The following is a 21,103-nucleotide window of genomic DNA, read 5'->3' as shown; positions in this document are numbered from 1 at the left end:
TCAGTATAAAGGTAATATCGGGATATTAAATGATGCGAATTTTCTTGTTTTGTGTCAAGTCTCCTAAACTTGATTGCCTTGTAAAGCTCACCAGTAGGCCACCATATCTTTCAAAACCATGCCTATGTCTTTGCACGTTTCACAGTGGAGTCGATTGATGGGTTGTAATTAACTGATGTGATGTTTGTTTCAGCTCGGAAAGGGTTTTTTGATAGTCACTCTTCTCTTTCGTTTATGGAGTATGGCACTCTTCTCCTTGGTGAAATTTCTAATTTTTAATAAGTTACTTTACATTCTTTTTTTTATGTTGTTTTAATAAGATAATATCGGGATATTAATAAGAGCACCTTCTACTGTTTTAGGGGATCACCATTCTAAACAATGAAGATAATATCGGGATATTAAATGATGCGAATTTTCGTGTTCGTGTTTAAGTCTCCTAAACTTGCATGCCTTTTAAAGCTCACCAGTAGTCCACCATATCTTTCAAAACCATGCCTATGTCTTTGCACGTTTCACAGTGGAGTCGATTGATGGGTTGTAATTAACTGATGTAATGTTTGTTTCAGCTCTGAAAGACTCTTCTGGTAGTCACTCTTCTCCTTGGTTTGAGGAGTATGGCCTTTCACCTACAATCGGTTCGACTCAAGTCAAACCTGTTCAACGAAGAAGTTACACTCAGGGTTGGTGAAATTTCTAATTTCTAATAAGTTACTTTACATTTTTTTATTATGTTGTTTTAATAAGATAATCTCGGGATATTAATAAGAGCACCTTGTTTAACAGTGAAATCAATAAATGGTGTTGTAATAAACAGCCCTTGACCATAGTTGCAAATTTCGTAACTCATTTTAATTTTTTCTAAAGGACCCTTTTAATAAAGGTTTATCGAAAATTATATCAAAATGTTTTATCGCGCTTTTTTTCTTCGAAAAATCGAAAAGTTCAAAATACGCCTAGATGGCTGTTACCCCCTCCCGCAAAGCATTGAAAAATTATGCAACTTCGACAGTTTCGTACACTACAACGCGATACAATCCCGCTTTTAAATTTTTTGTGCTAGCAGATGGTCCTTTCATCTCTTGGAAAATATAAGTTTATTGTTGTGTTGTTACGTTTAAGTCTGAATAGGGACCCGTTGAAATAAAGTACTTCGCGTCTTTTTCGCAGAGGTGAAATAAAGTCAATTTCAGTGGCCTATAAACAGGTCTGCCACATGTACTTACAAATAATAATATACACCACCTTAAAGCTTTTCCCTTTAATTCTAATTCCTCCAATTCTCTATCTTGGCCCGCTTTAAGCGGCGTGCCCAGGTTCAGAAGAGTTTTGGCTGATTTGCTAAAAATGCAATGCGAATCGCTGAATAGGTGTCAAGACCCATTTAAAGGCCTTTAAAAAGGTCTAGTATGATGTATTTACAAGTCAAAATAGACATCATCTTTAAGCTTTATCCTTGTAGTTTAATTCCTCAAAGTTTCTTTCTTGGCCCGTCATAGGCGGCGCGTCCAGCTTGAAAAGAGCTCAAGCTAGAATGACAGGAAAAGTGTAATATGATCCGTTGAATGGCTGCCACGCAAGAGGTCCAGTATTTGTACATTCCTGGCCAAGCTGAAAGATTTGCCTTGACCTCTTGCGTGACAAGCATGCACATGCACACGACATGCTTCAAGCCAAATTCCAGTGAAAGCTTTGATGATTTGGCCACAATTTTCAACATTTTATAGGCTTTGTTGTTCATGATTTGTGTTCTACTTCTACATGTAGCCTCTAAATCACAAGAAGACCAAGATGGCAGGATACTGAAAGTGACTTTGCTGAGCAGCGAGTGGAGATCATCAACTGATGGAGACCTGTCAACCATCAACAGAGAGCTTGCCATACAGTTAGCTAAACACCCTGATGTCGAAGTTACTGTCTTTCTTCCTCAATGTAGCGAAGAAGACAGGAGGAATGCAGCAAGTCATAATGTTCAGCTTTTGGTTGCTGAAAGGCTGCCTGGTATGAATCCAGTCGACTGTCTGATGTTTGTCCCAGATATACACCTCATGGATTTTGTAGTAGGACATGGAGTAACTCTTGGCAGACAAGCGCAGTCCATTACAAGATATCGCCACTGCATATGGATCCAAGTTGTTCATACTGCCCCAGAAGAACTTGGAATGTACAAAAGCGTTTTACAAGGTAAACAAGTGCTAAAAACAGAAGATGCTTTGTGTCGGATGGCTGATCAAGTTGTAGCAATTGGATCAAAGCTGGCAGACACTTACAAGCGTTACCTTCGTAGCAGTGGAAAAGAGCAAAATGTTTTTGATGTCACTCCAGGCATATTCTCTGAATTTTTGGATGTGGAGCTAATCGCTGAAGAAAGAAGAACATTCAGTGTTCTAGTCATCGGAAGTGATCACAACTGTGAAGATTTCATCTTGAAAGGTTATGATCTTGCAGCTCAAGCAATTGCCGAGTTGAAAGATAAATCCTACCAACTCAGGCTTGTTGGTGCACCAAGAGCAAAAGAAGATGAAATAGCAGATAAGATTCTTCAGCTTGGCATCGATCGTAATCAGCTGATTGTTGGCAGTTTCAGTGGCAGCAGAAAAGTATTAGCCAACTTATTCCTTCAGGTTGACCTTGCCATCATGCCATCCACAACCGATGAATTTGGACTCATGGCTCTTGAGGCCTTATTTGCTGGTTTACCTGTACTTGTCAGTGGTAATTCAGGACTTGGAGAAGCACTGAAGGAGGTGCCTCTTGGATCACAGTGTGTGATCGACTCTGAAGACCCCAAAGACTGGGCCAAAATGATCAAGGAGGTACGAGAGAAAAAGAGGGAGGTGCGACTTTTAGAATCAAGGCTTTTGCGTGAAAAGTATCTGGAGAAGTACAGCTGGGAAGAGCCCATTAGAAGGCTTGTAGAAAGGCTGCACAATCTTAAACTTGGTGAGCTATTTTGAATAGGACAAGTGAATTTAGTGATATCTAGTTCACTATCAGAGTCCAAAAATTGGATTTATAATTATTTTATTCACCAAGTGGTAACAGAGTTCTTTTCTTCAGTTGTCTGATGGGAATATTGTTCGCTAAAAGCTTTGAAAGATTTTTGCATCACTGCAAAAAGCAAACTTTGGAGGTTGTTCAGAGGTTTACTTTGTCAGATGAAAATTTTAGCAAAAAGAGTTTAGCCCCCATGAAAAGAAATGGTTGAATGTCTCTTTAAAGTCCTATTGTTGTAATGAGTAAGCCAAAAAGAAAAGAAATGGCTCTGCCCTCTTGGTTTTAAAATGAAAACAACAAAAGAATTAACAAATGGTAAACACCACAGCGTACACTATTGAGTTATGAATGCACGCGGGAGGTTGCTAAGCACGAAAGAAGCGCAAGAGTCGCTCGAGGCGATAGCCGAGAGCGACTCTAGCTTTTTGAGTGCTTAGCAAACCTCTCAAGTGCATCCATAACTCAATAGTGTACGCTGTGGTGTTTACCATTTGTTTTATAACATAACATTGATACTATGTAGCTAAAGAGTTCCCTTTTATTTAACAAATCTTACGTGACTAGAAAAAAGAAGCGCGCTCGGAAAAATAATCTTTGCATTTGGTCACGTCAGCAGCGTACACCCATGGGGAAATGGGGGACGCTAAATTGACCAATCAGAGCGCGCGGTTTAGTTTGGTTATGTTATAAAACAATTTTGTACACTGTAGAGCCTGAAAGACAACTGCAAAAAAAAAAACAAAAAAAAAACAAAAAAAAAAACAAAAAAAATTAAATAATAATAATAAATATAGAATAAAGTAAAATAAAACAAAAGAGGACTGCTTCATTTTAATCACTGAAGGTAATATCAGGATATTAAATGATGCCATTTTTCTTGTTCGTTTTCAAGTCTCCCAAACTTGTATGGCTTTTAAAGCTTACCAGTGGGCCACGATATCTTTTAAAACCATCTCTTTGTCTTTCCACGTTTCACAGTGAAATCGATTGATAAGGTTGTCATTTACTGATGTGACGTTTGTTTCAGCTCTGAAAAGCTCTTCTGGTAGTTACTCCTCGCGTTCATTTATGGAATATGGACAGACTCCTTTTCCTACAACCTCTTCGACCGGAGACAAACCCGTTCAACAAAGAGGTTACATTCAGCGTTAGTGAAATTTCTAGTTTTATATGTTTCTTTACATTCTTGTAATGATGTTGTTTTAATAAGTAAGCAAAAAAATGCAAGGCATGGCACTGCTCTCCTGATTCGAAAAAACAATGTAACTGATGTGATTGAAAGGAACATTTCAACTTGTTGTTGGTAGCTATGAAGTATTTTAGTGTTATAACATTATAGCCTACTTTTAAATAATGAACGGTAAACCATAGAAAAACAAAAGATCTTGCTCAGTAAAAGAAAAAAAAAAAAAAGAAAAGAAAGAAGAAATATAATGAAAAATAAAATTTTAAGGTTTTTTACAGATGCATACTTAGAAAAGAGAAATTATGAGCTGATCATGTGGAGAGTCTAACCTTCAAAGGCAATTGTACGAATTTTTATTTTGTACCTGTAGGTTCAGAAAGAAGACCAGTTATTGCAACCAGAGATAAGAGACCACCTTCCACTGTTTTAGGGGATCAACAGTTTAAAAAATTTAGAGGAGGACTGTCTCATTTTGATCAGTATGAAGATAATATCGGGATATTAAATGATGCGAATTTTCTTGTTCGTTTTCAAGTCTCCTAAACTTGCATGCCTTGTAAAGCTCACCAGTAGGCCACCATATCTTTCAAAACCATGGCTATGTCTTTTCATGTTTAACAGTGAAATCAATTGACGGGGTTGTAATTAAGAGCCACTGACCATAAATATCGAAAAATCCGCCGACAGTTGAAAATTGTCTTTATTTTTTTAGGGGATCACCATTCTAAACAATGAAGATAATATCGGGATATTAAATGATGCTAATTTTCTTGTTCGTGTTTAAGTCTTCTAAACTTGCATGCCTTGTAAAGCTCACCAGTAGTCCATCATATCTTTCAAAACCATGCCTATGTCTTTGCACGTTTCACAGTGGAGTCGATTGATGGGTTGTAATTAACTGATGTAATGTTTGTTTCAGCTCTGAAAGACTCTTCTGGTAGTCACTCTTCTCCTTGGTTTGAGGAGTATGGCCTTTCACCTACAATCGGTTCGAGTCAAGTCAAACGTGCACAAATAAGTTACACTCAGGGTTGGTGAAATTTCCAATTTCTAATAAGTTACTTTACATTTTTTTATTATGTTGTTTTAATAAGATAATCTCGGGATATTAATAAGAGCACCTTCTACTGTTGTAGGGGATCACCAATCTAAACAATGAAGATAATATCGGGATATTAAGTGATGCGAATTTTCTTGTTCGTTTTCAAGTCTCCCAAACTTGCATGCCTTGTAAAGCTCACCAGTAGGCCACCATGTCTTTCAAAACCATGCCTATGTCTTTGCACGGTTCTCATTTGAGTCGATTGATGGGTTGTAATTAACTGATGTGATGTTTGTTTCAGCTCGGAAAGGCTCTTCTGGTAGTCACTCTTCTTCTTGGTTTGAGGAGTATGGCCTTTCACCTACAATCGGTTCGAGTCAAGTCAAACGTGCACGAATAAGTTACACTCAGGGTTGGTGAAATTTCCAATTTCTAATAAGTTACTTTACATTCTTTTTATTATGTTGTTTTAATAAGATAATATCGGGATATTAATAAGAGCACCTTCTACTGTTTTAGGGGATCACCATTCTAAACAATGAAGATAATATCGGGATATTAAATGATGCGAATTTTCTTGTTCGTTTTCAAATCTCCCAAACTTGCATGCCTTGTAAAGCTCACCAGTAGGCCACCATATCTTTCAAAACCATGCCTATGTCTTTCCATGTTTAACAGTGAAATCAATTGACGGGGTTGTAATTAAGAGCCACTGACCATAAATATCGAAAATCCGCCGACAGTTGAAAATTGTCTTTATTTTTTTTAATTTTTTCTAAAGGACCCTTTTAATGAACCTTTTCGAAAATCATATCAAAAAGTTTTATCGCGCTTTTTTCTCCGAAAAATCAAAAAGTTAAAAAAACGCCTAGATGGCCATTTCTCTCCCCCCCTCTCAATGGAATGAAAAATTGTGCAACTTCGACAACTTCGTACGGTACAACGCGATACAATCCCGATTTTAAATCTTTTGTGCCAGCAGATGGTCCTTTTATCTTTTTGAAAATAGAATTTATTGTTATGTTGTTACGTTTAAGTCTGAATAGGGACCCGTTGAAATAAAGTACTTCGCATCTTTTTCGCAGAGGTGAAGTAAGGTCAACCTCAGTGGCCTATGAACAGGTCTGCCATATATATTTACAAATCATAATATACACCATTTTAAAGCTTTATCCTTGAATTTTAATTTCTCTAACTCTCTATCTTGGCCCGCCACAAGCGGCGTGGCCAGGTTCAGAAGAGTTTTGGCTATTTTGTCAAAAATGCAATGTGAACCACTGAATAGGTGTTAATACCCATTTAAGGGCCTTTAAGAAGGTCTAGCATGATATATTTACAAATCAAAATATGCATCATCTTAACGCTTTATCCTTGTAGTTTAATTCCTCAAAGTTTCTTTCTTGGCCCGCAATATGGCGGCGCGTCCAACTTGAAAAGAGTTCAGGCTAAAATGACAAAAAAAAAAAATGTAGTATGATCTGTTGAATGGCTGTCACGGAAGAGTTCATATATTTGTACATTCCTAGCCAAGCTGAAAGATTTGCCTTGACCTCTTGCGTGACAAGCATACACAAGCACACGAAATGCTTCAAGCTAAAATTCCAGTGGAAGCTTTGATTATTTGGCCACAATTTTCAACATTTTGTAGGGTTTGTTGTTCATGATTTGTGTCGTGCTTGTGAACAATTCATTGTACTGAAAGCTTGTAACTTTCTCAACGCTGGAGGGGAGAAAATGACCCCTCAATAGTTTTCTGAAAGGACTTTTTAAATTTTATTGCGGGATTAGCACAGTGGTGCAGCCTGACTCAAACCCAGGTAACATATATAAATAGAATACACCGAAGTCGAATCCCCTAGAGCAGATCTCGTCATAAATACAGCTTACCTTTGACGCATCGTGGGCTTATGTGAAATTTCAGGCATTCTTCGCTCCACAAACTGGTGAACTTAATGATAACTCCAGCAAATAACTCCAAATTTTAGCGGTCATCATCTGTCGACACTCTTCTCTAACTTGTTGTGGCGAACTAAACTCGAAACTAAAGCCATGTTTCGCGCTTTATGGCCTAGGGGTCCGCATTAACCACTGTAAATGCTAGCACATGTGCTGATTTAAACGCTCATAACCGTTTCTGAAAGGTCGAAAATGTACAGGGTTTTTTGCATGTGTTTGCTTATAAAGGTCTAAACTTAACAGCTGTGTTGGATAGAGTTGTCACTCAGGTCCCAGATCTCAAAACGTCTAAATCAAGTTTATTTACGGCCATCGGCTGATAGCGATTTATAGTGGCCAGAATATGTTAAAATTCGCCTTTGAAATGTATTGAGAGGGAAATTCTAACTCTCTTGGCACACAAGAGCGGTTTTTAAGCGTCTGAAATAAATTTCGTGGCTTAATTATGCGAATCAATTATTTTACAATATTCTAAAACGTGCCTATTTCTCAGTTTTCGAGACGTTGCGACGGTCCCTACGGACTGGTGAAATAATAATGGCTCCTATTGTAGTCGGAAAATTATTTCGAATAAAACCAACACTAATTTAGTTGTTTCCTAAGTAAAGTCTTGAGTTGACAGAGTTTCAGGCAAAGCTTTTTTTGACGCGATATTGGCCGGTGGAAATAAGAGAGACAGCCTCTTTAAAACGCTCTTCGCAAATGCTATTCCAGAAGAACACAGAAAAGTCAGCGAAATATGCCATGAAGGTCTTTGAAGGTAAAGAAAGCTACGAGCACACTTTCAGATTTACGCAAACTCAAACTGAGACGATGGAACGAGTAACTTTTGAAGTCCTAGTGAAACTCAGAATATGACGTCATCATCCGAAGCTGCCAGTGGTGTGTTTTGTCATCTGCAATTTGTGGGGGAGTGGGAAGGACTCGCAAAATTGCACTCTGGTGTTTTTCCTTGTATTTCAGATATCTCAGAAGAGCAAAGAAAATTAGTCGTTGTAATTTGAGATTGTTTGGTTTGTTGTCGTGCCTTTCTTATGTCACTCCTACCCTTTGCAGTGTAATGCAAAGAACAGGGAACTTTAAAGACTTTGTTTTTGATCGCTTCGGACACGTTTTAGAAGTAAACTGGTGTAATATCCAAGAGGCTTTCAAAGAAATACAAATGGTCGAATTTGAGAGCCAGCACATAGCTTTATGTTCATTTAATTGCATTTTTCTTCTGAAATATAAGATTTCATGGCGCTGTAGCAACTAAATAATGGTGCTAATGGTACCGATATGTACACTGGTACTTTTGTAGTAACGCCTTGGTCCTGAGTCATAGGAAACCTTTTCATTTGCGTGTCATTTTCATTTACTTTCATTTGGGTCCCGTATGCAGTATCCCTACTGGAATTTTGACCTTCTTGAAGTCCTTCAGAGTGTAGCCAACTTATACACCATTATAAAGGCTGATAGTTTCGAAAGAAACTGTTTGGGGCTGCGTCGGTGGGAGTAACGAAATAATTTGGATATATCAACAAAGTTGAAATGGTAAATTAGCCACCGTAACGATTACAAAAGCTGACGTTTCGAGCGTTAGCCCTTCGTCGGTGGCCAATTTACCATTTCAACTTTGTTGATATATCCAAGTTATACACCATTATATATCACTAAACTTGCAATTAAGCAACAATACAATTGCATGCGAGTATAATGCCTAAATTCTCAGACACCATGCTTTTTGACCACGGTATCTCCTGTGTACATTTTGAACAGCGCCTCGAAACTAGAAAAGTGTCGGTAACCAAATCAAAACGAGGGAAGATAATTTAATGAGTTTATATATTTCATGTAGATTTCTGGTAGCAAAAAATTCTGTAATATATGTTATTAAACGTTTCGTTGTGTAGTATCGCTGAGTATTTTACTAGTTGTGCCGTAAATTGACGAGCCCGCAGGGCGAGTCAAAATACACACATTATTTATCCAACATTATTTATTATCCGCGAATTTCGCGGATATTTATTTAGGGTTACATTTGAATAAGGTTACATAGGTTAATTGACCACTCCCCATAGGGCTTTTCAGGGCCAACACCCACCCATCCCACCCAGGGGAGGACATCCACCACACAGTAATCTCATGCGTGGGAAATTAACGTCTCCTACCCCTAACCCTGCAGGAGACGGGGCCTACGGTTTATTCGTCCTTATCCGAGAAGACTAGAATATCTATCCATTTCTTGATATTATAGAAAGGTAGCAAATTCTCCTCAGTTATTTTAAGACCATGAGTATTGGTCCGGCCGGGGCTCGAACCCTCGACCTCCCGCACAACACAATCCGACGCTGTAACCAGTTGAGCTATATTCTGCGCTATGTACGGCTCTCTGGAGTACAAATACCGCGAGATATTTGTACTCGTTGTTGGCGTTCTTTGTACTCTACGTAGCACAGGTGGATACTAAATATATCTTATTAGACGTTTTGTTTTGTAGTATCGCTAAGTATTTTTACGAGTTGTGTCGTATTTTGACGAGCCCGTAGGGCGAGTCAAAATACAAATAACGAGTAAAAATACTCAGCGATGCTACACAACAAAACGTCTTATAAGTTATCTATTATCCAACACGCCAAACTGTTGTTTCTGCGGGCGAATTTCGCGGATATTCGCGTGACAGAAGTAAGCGAAGCGGAACGGAATTGGCGCGTTCTTGTGTTGCTGTTTCTATTTTCTTCATTAAATGAAGAAATTTTCTGGTCGTCAAGCTGTTTTTCTTCGTTCGATTCATCAAATGAACTTGGATCTATATTTGCCAGCCATTCTGACTCTTCGTCGTCGGAAATATGATTGAAATTGTCCGCCACTTTTTTTTTTCCGTAACTACAATCCAATTCTTCGCTTGCGCGATGCGAGAAAACCGCGTGATATTTGTACTCGTCTATGGCGTTATTCGTACTCGTCTAGGTGTAGTTGGATAATAAAACAACTTATCATTTGAGACATTTCTCTGTTAGTTTCGTAGCCTATTACACTGACTATCTAGCTAGATCTTGAAATGGTTTTCAGAGGAGTGTTTTCTAGAGGGAGATTGAAGGTACCAGTTAAGACCAGTTAAGGTTCCAAAGGGGATTAGGGAGGAATATCATGAGAGGTCCTTGTAACAATAGGCGTCTCCTATTCGCTACATAAGATTGCTTTTATGTGTTCATTGGAGACTAATCACCTCTGAATTTGTTTTAGATTTTAGAAGGTTAACTGTCGATTACAAGAATCTTTTCCAATTAGTTTTTCTTAACATTTTTCAAGGACACCAGTGCAAGTGCCGTTGCAAGTATTCCCAATGTTAGTTATAGATCGGAAAAAGTTCCGATGTTAAAATAATAAATCTTAACCGACGAATGCACCAACTCGGTAGCGTCCTTACATATCTTCTTGAAATTCATTGATTCTAGAAGGAAATGTAGATATTTAGGAACGCTACTGGTAAATGTTATTTTTTTGTTGATTTTCATTGTAGTTGTCAACTCAGTTTAGTCTAAAGTACTTTTAGCAATAACCCCTGAAAAGCTGTTCACGTTCTTGTAAAAATTATACTCGTTTCTTTGGCATTTGAACGCAGCAATATGCTGTCATTAAAAGTTTAAAAACAAATCAATAAGCAGCTCGCAAGCTCGTAAGCTGCACATGTACGCATCGCAAAACCTTTTTTTCGGACCGTAGCCGGGGACATTATCAGCTGGCATTCCAACCACCTTAGGTGGTTTATTTAGTAATTGTATTCCACCCATTAACTTTCGCGTATTGGCGACCTATTGTCACCTGGTGGAAAATCACCGGCCAGTTGTCACGAAATATCACCTGTTTACGATAAACAAACAAAGCCAGCGTAAGAAAGGTAGCCAAAGAGTTTCACTCTTTCATCCTTACTGATTTTTATGGAAGAAAAAAGAACTCGTTTAGTAGAGTCCGGTGATTGGTGAGGCCAACTGAGAATACATGGTTTTTTGGGATAGGTTCCCGTTTATGTATCCCAAAACAAGCCTCAAATTAACTTGTTTTACAAATGTTTTGACAGAGGAGGAGCTGCTTGAGGTCAAAGAAAAAACTATGGAAGGTATTTGTAATTATTGTTTACACAATTATGCTTCTATAAACACTTTTTGGGTATTATCTCTTTTTTAAATTTTGCAAGGCACACACCTTTTCCAGGTAAGATTGATTCTCCCTGCCACTCTTGTAAAATGAACGGAGCGCAGGTACTTGATATGTATTTGTTTAAGTTTTCTTTCAAAACGTAAACGCGTCACACTTCTTGAGTGACATTTTTCTAAAACTTTTTTTTTCTGAGAATTTTGCAATGCACACAGCTTATTCAAGTAAAATTTAATTTGTCCTTGTCACTCGGGTGAATTAAATGGGGCGCATGCACGTTGACACTTATTTTTACTGGCGTTCCTTTAATCCTTCGGAAAACTAACTTGGAGAAAACGTGTTTTTTCAGAGTTTCCGGTAGAGGGGAAAAGTTTACAAGCCAAAGACTTCATGGCTGAAGGTATCTACGTGTGGTATTTACGTAGTTTAACTAAAAAAAAGCACTTTGTGAGTAAGTTGGGTGATTCGATGGCCCCTCTTTTTCTTTATCTCCTGGGAAAGCGTTTGTTGGAGAAGAAAAAAAAAGAAAAAGGAATGATGGTAATAACAACGATAGGAGAAGCAACTTAAAGTTAAAACGACCACTCCTTTGAGTATTCCCTCGCATTCCTGAGTTAGAAGGAACGTGTGTTAAAATACACCGTTTGTAAGTTACCCTTTTTACAACATGATGTGTTGTGAAATTTTGGAGACAATACCATAAACGGGAATGTATTCCAAAACTGAAACAGTTTTGTTAATCTATTTAAAAGTACAGAAGCAAAATTTCGCTAATCTATTTAAAAGTACAGAAGCAAAATTTCGCTAATCTATTTAAAAGTACAGAAGCAAAATTTCTTGGACGAAGTCATGTACGGGCTAAGCCCACTATAGGGCAACTCGAGCGATCCTAGAAATGCTCCCCCTGTAGCCGGGGCCAAACCTGTACATGCTGCCTGTTCATTATCTTCCGTCAGACGCAAAGTGCATCAAAGCTTCTAACTGAAAAATGGCCCTCTACAAAGGTAATTGCTGTGAACATGATTGCTTGATTGAGTGTAACATTTCACACGTTACGGAGCACATCACGAACAGATGGATTGGCTAGTAACGCGCAATAAGCTGCTTATATTTGAGAATTAATGTAAAAAGTGATTTTAAAAGACAGTAGTAAAACACTAATATAATGCATCATTACTTTGTATCTCTGACTTACAGAGAATATTAGACAAGACTCTGAAGCATCGAGCGCCATGGAAATACCAAGTTTTGGATCACAAGCCAAGTCCTTAACCCGGATGAAGAGTCTGTTGTATACAGAATCTGAAGAGTTAGTTTCCACTGACTGTGTTAGACCATTTTTTTAATCTAAAAGGCTAAATCAAATTGGCCTGCCGAATAGGCGTGATTTTTAGCGTCTTTTAGTCGATCGGAGCTAAGCGTGAGGCGAACGCGTAGTGCGAGTCACGTGCGAGGGGAGGACTCCTCTCTTGCATGACTCGCGCTTGGCGCTTGCCACACGCTTGGCTCTGTTTTCATTAAAACACCGGTTCCGCAAGCTAAAGTATTTTGCAAAATGTGCCAGAATGGACAAATTATCGAGCGTAGCGATGTGAGGTCGGTGTTATAGTTATTGCAATTTCCTTTTCTCGGGGTCTCAACATTGCAATTAACCTGTTTGTGTCCCGTACGTAGAAAGTCGTCGCTAAAAAGAGTGTGGGAGATTGATCAAGCTGTTAATGTTATGTATTTTATTGACTAAGTACGAGGGTCATACTGGGAGAATATCGGCCCGAGGTCTTGACTGTAATTATTTTTAAGGCGAGGTCCGAGAAAAGACTGAGCAAGATAAACAGAATGAAACTTGTTATCAATAAGGTACTTTTTGATAAGAGAAGAAAAGGTAGATATATTTAATATGTATTTTGAAAACTTATATCATGTGTGCCAACCGTGTCATGTGTTAACTGAGTCAAATTTCAAGCTCTAATTTTTGTTAGGTGCAAGGTAGACCACCAAGGAACAACATGGAATCTTACGGACATACAGGCTGGTGGTTGTATAACATTCACTCAGGATGCTGTGTCAATGCCCCTTTTGTTTGGGTGCAAATTATTGGAACCGACAGTAGACTTTCCACCTTTGAACAAGGATGAGAGGCTGGTTAGCAGTGTAATAGAGCTTACCTGCGATGAACAGCCGGACATCCACTTCACTGGACAATCTAAGGGAGAGGTAGTGATTGCCCTCTCTCACAGCGCCCCCAAACTTGAAGGCTATGAAGTTGTGATTAGAGAGTTAGTCAGTTCCGACAGCAGCTATGAATGGAAAGATTTGGAGACAACAAACATTTGGCAAATACCAGGTAAGCGATTGAAGATGCCAGATAACTTTATGCTCTCCCTTCTTCCCGCTATCCTTTACGATCTTCAAAAGAACGTGATTATTTACCTACCCTACACGCAAACCTACCCATCCACCCATCAGCTACATGTACTTACCCATGTACTAGCGTATCCAGTTTTCCCACACACTCAGCCAAAGAACCAACTCTCTTTCCTCTCTTTCCACCCTCCTTTACGATCTTCAAAATTACTTGAATATTTACCTAAACAACACACAAACCTACCCATCTACCTATCAGCTACATGTACTTGCCCATGTACCCAATTATCTAGCTTTCCCGCGCACTTAGCTAAACAACCTCCTCTCCGCCTTCGTGCCTACTTACCTGTCTACCCACCTATTTATCTCCGCACGAACAGTTCCATCCAGGGACACCAAACCCTGCCTGTAACTCGCCATGCCAAACTTACCCATTAAATGCTTATCTATTTACCTTCGAGAGTTTATAATTAATGGTTATTGGATATAATATCATACATTTTTGATATGCTGGCATAAATTACCATTAGAGAGCACTAAACGTTTGAAAAGTAGCACACGGATGTTATTACTACATTCTCTGGCCCATAGAGCACCTTTGTACGTTCCACTATTTGTTCTCAAGTTATCGACAGTTAAACACATCTTATTGTAATCTTAAGGGTCTTCATGGCACCTTAGATTTAGACAGACAGTGAGTAATTTCCCCATCACTACTCAACTGTAATTTTTTTTTCTGCCTTTTCCCTGTGACAGAGCCTGTGTGTAATTCGAGAATCAATCTTTTTCTCTCATGATAGATTTTAAAGACGATTTTGCAAAACTAAGGGTTCCCTATTCTGAGGCTAAAGTTACTACTTGTGGCGTGTTTGCTGTAATTTACCGCCTGAAATCCTACATATACTCGACCCGTGTGTCAGGAAATGAAGAAATTACTCACAAAATTCCTGAGTATCCAGAAGTGAGTGTGACAATCCCAGCAGAAAATGTGCGGGATAGAAGTAATCTGGAGTTGATTCTTAAGGTAAAGACGTACTTTTTGTAACATCTGAAACGGTTATCTGGAACGATCACTGCTTAAAACTGCTTGCCATAACGGGATTTCGTCACCACGTGTCTCCTATTTATAAATTTACCGTTTTGTGACTCAAGAATACTCTGTAATTTTATTTTTGTACTCGTAACGTGTTCTTTCTGCCCTTGCAAATATTCGCGTAGTCGTCTGTTTCCCTCTATTACTTGAGTAGCAACAGAAGAACTAAACAAAGGTTTGTAAACATGCTAAGCGCCATAATTGACGTTATTTGTAAAGTGAGCCCAAGTTATTCCGAAATTTCACTTTCAATTCACGAAAGAACAGTTAGGCCCGGTTCAGACGCCGATCTTTTCATGAGCCGAACCTAACTCCTTGAATTAAGTACATGAAAAGATCGGTGTCTGATTCAATTTGGAACGGCTATTTCAATTTGGAACGGCTCACCCGTTCTTCCCGCCTGGTTGGCGGAGAATTTCGCCTTTAGAGCGCCTTTGGAACGGCTCTAATTCAGACGCCGTACTTTTCATGTGCCGATCCTAATGCATAAATTGTTACAATGTATTTTGCAAGCAGTTTGACTGGTTTTACCGGAACTGAATTTGGAACGGCCAAAAAAGAACGGCGTCTGAATCAGAAGGCTTACTTTTTTTTTAATTTGGGTCGGTCCAAATTCGAATTGAGTTCGGCTCATGAAAAGTTCGGCGTCTGAACCGGGCCTTAGAGAGAAGTCTGGTAAATGGTTGGACATTGTTCAAATCGGTAGATGCCAGGACAGCTTTTGCTCAGCTCCGTTTTCTATTGCCTGATAAAACACGCCCTTTTAACCAATGGCAGCGCACGTTATATCCGAGCTTTATCATAAACCGTGTTAAACGCAAACAGAGAACGATAGACAAAGTCTAAGAACTTAAGATGTATGACCATAACGAATTTGCATACCGTTCATCAACGGAGGTTACAGTCTTGACTAGGTATTTATCTGATAAGATTAATTACTAAAAATATTGTTCAATGATAGTTCACAGAATCAATTGATTTTACCTAAAAAAATGCATTGATGTTATTTTGGTGATTAGTCAAAAACTGAGTCAGAGTTGTGGACCGCTATCTAGGTTCAAGAAATCCCGCAGCAGTGGTTTGACTGTGGTGAAGAGTTTGCTGGACCTGTCCTTCACATTAAGTGCCCCCAAATCGCGGACCTTGTGGAGCCAGCTACTATTACCCTTCCTTTGTTGCTACAAGGAGACAAAGATGAATTGTCGAAATTCTCCGCTACTGATCTAAGGGTGTTTAAATGTCGATCTGGTGACGAAAGAGCAGATTGGGATGAGATAACGATGCAACTTCCAAACGCAGTTGAGTTGATGAATGGTGTGGTGAGATTTCAAGTCAAACATTTCTGTCGGTATGTATAAGAAACCCTTTTCTTTATTTCGATCTGTTTCTCCAGACCATGAAAGGGTGACGATATTAATTACATTTTCCACTTCATAGGGAAATCAACTCGTTTATTCCTTTACCAGGTTTGAGCTGTTTTGTTTTTTCAAAAGATAACAATATTGGAGACGTTTTCTTAACGAACAAATGCGATCTTCCTTTGATCATCCAGCAGGGATTATGCTATTATTTGGTTAAATTTTTGGTTCGCTTGACCAAAATGTTTTATTTTTCGATTGCTTTTATCTTCCTTCTCCACTGTTAGGGGGGCAGGTCTAATTCAGACGTTACCTTAGTTGTACATTTAAACCTGTCGGTTCATACTGCAGTATTATGTCACAAGTAGCAGTTTGGAAAGTTAAGACCGTAAAAAGTTTTTACCCCTGAAGACCAACCAACTAGACTCGTCTTTGTAGGTTTACGGTGTGGCCGTCAAAGAAACGCCGGCTCAGGGATAGACGTCTCGCTCATCGCATTAACCGCTTCACCAGGCCCTTCCCTTTAGAGGCTGGGTTCTTTGCATGCTTGTGCAACACAGTTGATATGTCACCTGGACATGCCCAGTTGAGACTTTATTGTTATCCAGCTCGTTTAGAACCCAAAGTTATAGAGAACGCATGCTCTGCACATGATATCGACCGTTACGGTAATGGGGATTCTCTACTTACACTCTTCCACGGTGATGAATTACGTGCCAAACTTTGGAGAGGATCGGAAGTGAAGAAGACGTTGAAACTCAGGTAAGACTAATGCCTTTAATCTTAGAAGTAGTATAGTAATAGTGATGAATTCTCTTAATTTTTCTTTATTGACAGAGCAAGCCCACTATGTTTTGAAAAAGGGTGACAGTCTTAATTATATATTCTACTTTCTAAGGAAATCGTACGGTATAAATTAACGATTCATTTTTATTCTCTTCTCACTTGAGAATGATGACATGGAGTCATCGAAACGTTGTGTGTTTTTCTCGCAAGTGTTTATTCTGAAATGTCTAACAAAATCTAATGTCATTCTAAGGAAATCAATTTGTTTATTCATTTATTAGGTTTGAGTTGAGGTAGTGTAGTAATAGTGATGAATTCTCTTAATTTTTCTTTATTGACAGAGCAAGCCCACTATGTTTTGAAAAAGGGTGACAGTCTTAATTATATATTCCACTTTCTAAGGAAATCAATTTGTTTATTCATTTATTAGGTTTGAGTTGTTTGTTTGTTCATGAAAATAGCTTGATGGCGTCCATTTTTGTCTCTACACAAAATTTCTTGGGCACTGAGCACGGTGCCAGTGCAACGGGAGAAAGTTGTGTTCGTGAGTTTGCTGTGTCTGTTTGCTGCTAACAGAGCATGAACATAGCAAACTGAATAAAGTAAGAGTGTTTTTCTTCCGAGACGTTTACCGAGACAAAAACCACACTCTGTAATAAGGTATCTCTTTGTTTGTACTCACTATGCTTGAGTCGTTAGACAATATCTTTTGTGGACATCAGCACAAAAACAGGCTCGCTATGTTTTGACGTCATGAAATGGTTTTTCAGCAATTTATCAATTAAGAACTGTCGTTTTAAACACATACACTTAAGGGGAAGCTTTATTTCAGTGCTTTCCATAATCGCACTTTCAAAAACTACCTTATTGCCGACATTCTTGTCGCATAAAATTCCCTATAGCAGGTAGCTGACGTTTTTCTTTCTGCCGCGTAGTACATGTTTCGCATATATGCACGATCCTCGCAGTAAAGCACTATTTAAGCAATATAGTGAAAAGCAGACCTGAAAAAACTCAGGGCTTTACGGGATTCGAACCACTGACCTCTGCGATAATAGTGCAGCACTCTACCAACTGAGCTAACAAGCCAACTGGGAGCAGGCCATCAAATTAATTAGACAGTGTTTCCTTATCCTACATGAACACTCTTCGTGGTTTTTAGATGGCTGTTGTCAGGCAGCTTTACTTCTGGGGACAGTATCAAAAAGATCAAGGAATAACTTGGCACGGAAGTTCGACCTCATCTCTAATGTTAAAGTGGAAAAAGCTAAAGATGATTAAGCAAACTTTCTCGTCAGTATAAGAGGTGCGACTCACCGACACTTGACTTTACTTCGTACAGGGTTATAAACTAGAGAGTGCGAACATCTTTCGAGATATTTGGAGATCACCTTTTTAATGCTATAGTTTTACCAAATTTTTCTTACGCCCTGCCGGTTTATGGTGCCTCAGACTCCGACCTTTCTATTATACAGAATTTTTTGGACCGGTGTTTGAAAAGGAAGTTTATGTCCAAGAATGTAGATATCAGGGATTTGCTAGAGAAGGCTGACAAGGCACTCTACAAAAAAAGATCGAATGACGTCGAATGCCCGCTTTTCTAGTTTTTACCTAAGGAAAAGAACATAAGGTACAATCTTAGAAATACGTCAGTCTCTGTCCCTAGAATCCACACTGAAAGGTTTAAGAACGTTTTTAGTTATAGGATAATTTTTAAATATGACATTTAATAGTTTCCCTTGTGAGTTTATGTTGTAACGAAGGATATGTGATTTTATCTTAAGAATTAAAGATTATATTATTTTATTATTGTTATTGACTCCTTTCGTTTTCGCCATCGGTGGTCAAAACCTCCATTTTTAAAAATGTATTCGTTAAAGATTGATCCTCAACCCACTGACATTATTTTTGAGGACATTTTCCGCGCTTTTTCGATAAGCTAGTTTAATGGATTGATAAGGAGTCGTGATGATATAAAATGCCTTGGAATTCATTAGGTACCAGTTTCATCGAAATTCACACGCGCTCGTTCAATTGTTTCATTACTCGATTTCGTGATGTCATTTGGCCTCGGCCAATGGTTGTATTGAAATGACTTTTGAGGGGGCTTAAAGCTAATTTGCAGCCAAATGTTTCAACGAAACCATCCGATTCTTCCGTACTAGTGTTTTATATCTACAGTACATTTTTGCTTAAAACCAGATGTGACCAATTTGATAAGCAAATGGAAGGCAGATTGTCAAAGTAGGGGAGTACATTATCGGGTTGTCTTCGTTAGTACCCCTGCCGGAGAGCAGGCGTACTAACGGCTTATTTGTTCTTTCAACATGACAAATGGGTCTTTACGGCGGAAAACCAAAAGAGGGTGCGGACTTTTGCTCTCAGGTGCAATAAACTATGGAATTTTTTTTTCATTCAGAGTGCGCTTAGCACAGTGTATTACGCATTTCATTTTGTCGTGAAATGCTCAGGATACTTAAACGATAACATACATGTAGGTATTCAAGTCGTTTATTTTCCATGAATTTATCCGCAAGTATATGCTGCTGGTTAAAGAGGTGAGGAGAGTGCGACATTTAAGGCAATTGATTAAGTGGAGTTTGTTTGGGGTCGTGTTTTCCTTCTGAGCACATTATTGTTTAAAATTTCTGCGTGATTCAGGTTAGGATACAAAAAAAAAAAAAAAAAAGAAAGAGATTTGCTTTGTCATACTTATGGAGTGTTCATTTTTAGGTTGTTCTAAGTACTGAAATGTTAGCTAGTCGACTAACCAACGATTTACTTCTTTTATCCAGGTTTCGTTATGATAGAAAATTTGAAGTTGATGCAATTGTACGAGTTCTGAAGGAAGATACGCCCCACGTGAAATTCCTCCAACATCTGAGAGAACAATCTCCACGAGAGCTGTGTAAACTTACAATTGCAACACAATGTCAAGTAAGACTTTTTCACCGAGATTGCATTTGTTACGAGTGGTTCTCATGATAGCCTGCGAAACTGTTTTGTATGCGCTGATCGCACTATGCAAAACTTGTCCTTTCATTCACAATGCTGAGAAAATATCGGGACCCAAGCAATCCATTAAGATCACCGATCACTTCACGTGCACCTCCGCCAACGTAATCTATTGCATAACTTGCACTTATTGCAAAAAGTTATACATCGGCGAAACAGGAAGACGACTAGGTGACCGATTCCGATTCCTTCGCTACGTAGAAAGGAATGACAAGGACGCATCAAAACCAGGTGCTAGACACGTTAATTTGCCAAATCATTCTAAACAACATATGGCAATCTGCGGTCTTTCCTTACATATAGGCAACACGGAAAACCGCAAAACTCTTGAACAAAAATTTATCTTTCAAATCGGCACTCTTAATCCCACAGGTATCAACGAACGCTTTTCATTGTACGAATTTATTCGTGTTTTTCTCGTCGCCATGTTCCCACCAATAGCGTAGCTCCGCTCTTCTGCATATAAACCTACATACAACCCACAATTCCTCCATTCGCTCTGACGAAGGGCTAGCGCTCGAAACGTCAGCTTTTTTATTCGTTACGGTGGCCAATTTACAATTTCAACTTAGTTGATATAACCATATAGTGATCTGCTTCGTCTCTGAATGTGCATGTGAAGTTGTATTGAAGAAAGAGCAAGCCATCTGGCATTTGGCACGGGCTCCGGTAAGAGTATAATTTTTTACGATCTTTGCTCCGTTAGGGATGAATGATTTCAAAGAAAGTTTCTGCCTTTTGATCAGTTTACCCGTTAATACAACTGGCTGAGCAGTTTCACCAGCGGAAAGATGGGACGATTACTTATTGTTTGATACCGATTAAAAAAAAAAAAAAAAAAAAAAATTATTCTCCGAACTGAACTTGGAACTTTCTTCAAGCTGGGGGACCGTGCTCTAGCGAAGGAGCAAAAGATTAAACCCCCTCTAGTCAGTTTTTTTGCGTCGAACCATTAAAGTGGCTTTTTAATTCTTTTCTGAAGACCTCAGCAAATAAAAATAAACAATTCAAATGCTTTACGTACTCTATACAGTTTTATTTTAAAATACAGCAACACAATTTGAAATTATTACTTGCACTTTTTTCATTTCGCTTTACGGGACGGAACGACGCTCGGCGAACCTAAAGAGAAAGGGCAAGTTTGGAATTGCTGGATGTTTTATGATTGA

General features: G+C 38.7%; 1 protein-coding gene across 4 annotated transcripts in view; it reads left to right on the top strand.

The window, feature by feature from the left end:
- Positions 1-541: 541 nt before the first annotated feature.
- LOC111338523 (uncharacterized) overlaps positions 542-21,103 on the top strand; it is a 23,373-nt gene continuing 2,811 nt past the window's right edge. Inside the window, exons 1-13 of one of the 4 annotated variants that reach the window (XM_088751934.1) lie at positions 542-683; positions 1,768-2,943; positions 4,025-4,132; positions 5,103-5,213; positions 5,527-5,637; positions 11,242-11,280; positions 11,668-11,718; positions 12,516-12,627; positions 13,298-13,662; positions 14,483-14,706; positions 15,831-16,123; positions 16,572-16,895; positions 19,715-19,856. In XM_088751934.1, the coding sequence (XP_088608060.1) occupies positions 557-683; positions 1,768-2,943; positions 4,025-4,132; positions 5,103-5,213; positions 5,527-5,637; positions 11,242-11,280; positions 11,668-11,718; positions 12,516-12,627; positions 13,298-13,662; positions 14,483-14,706; positions 15,831-16,123; positions 16,572-16,895; positions 19,715-19,856 (3,183 nt within the window). In that variant the 5' untranslated portion in view covers positions 542-556. The other 3 variants (XM_088751933.1, XM_088751935.1, XM_088751936.1) reach the window with 3 other exon arrangements.

The sequence above is a fragment of the Stylophora pistillata genome, chromosome 3, assembly GCF_964205215.1.
Source record: "Stylophora pistillata chromosome 3, jaStyPist1.2, whole genome shotgun sequence".
Classification (NCBI taxonomy): Eukaryota; Metazoa; Cnidaria; class Anthozoa; order Scleractinia; family Pocilloporidae; genus Stylophora; species Stylophora pistillata.
This window is presented reverse-complemented; position numbering and strand designations above follow the sequence as displayed.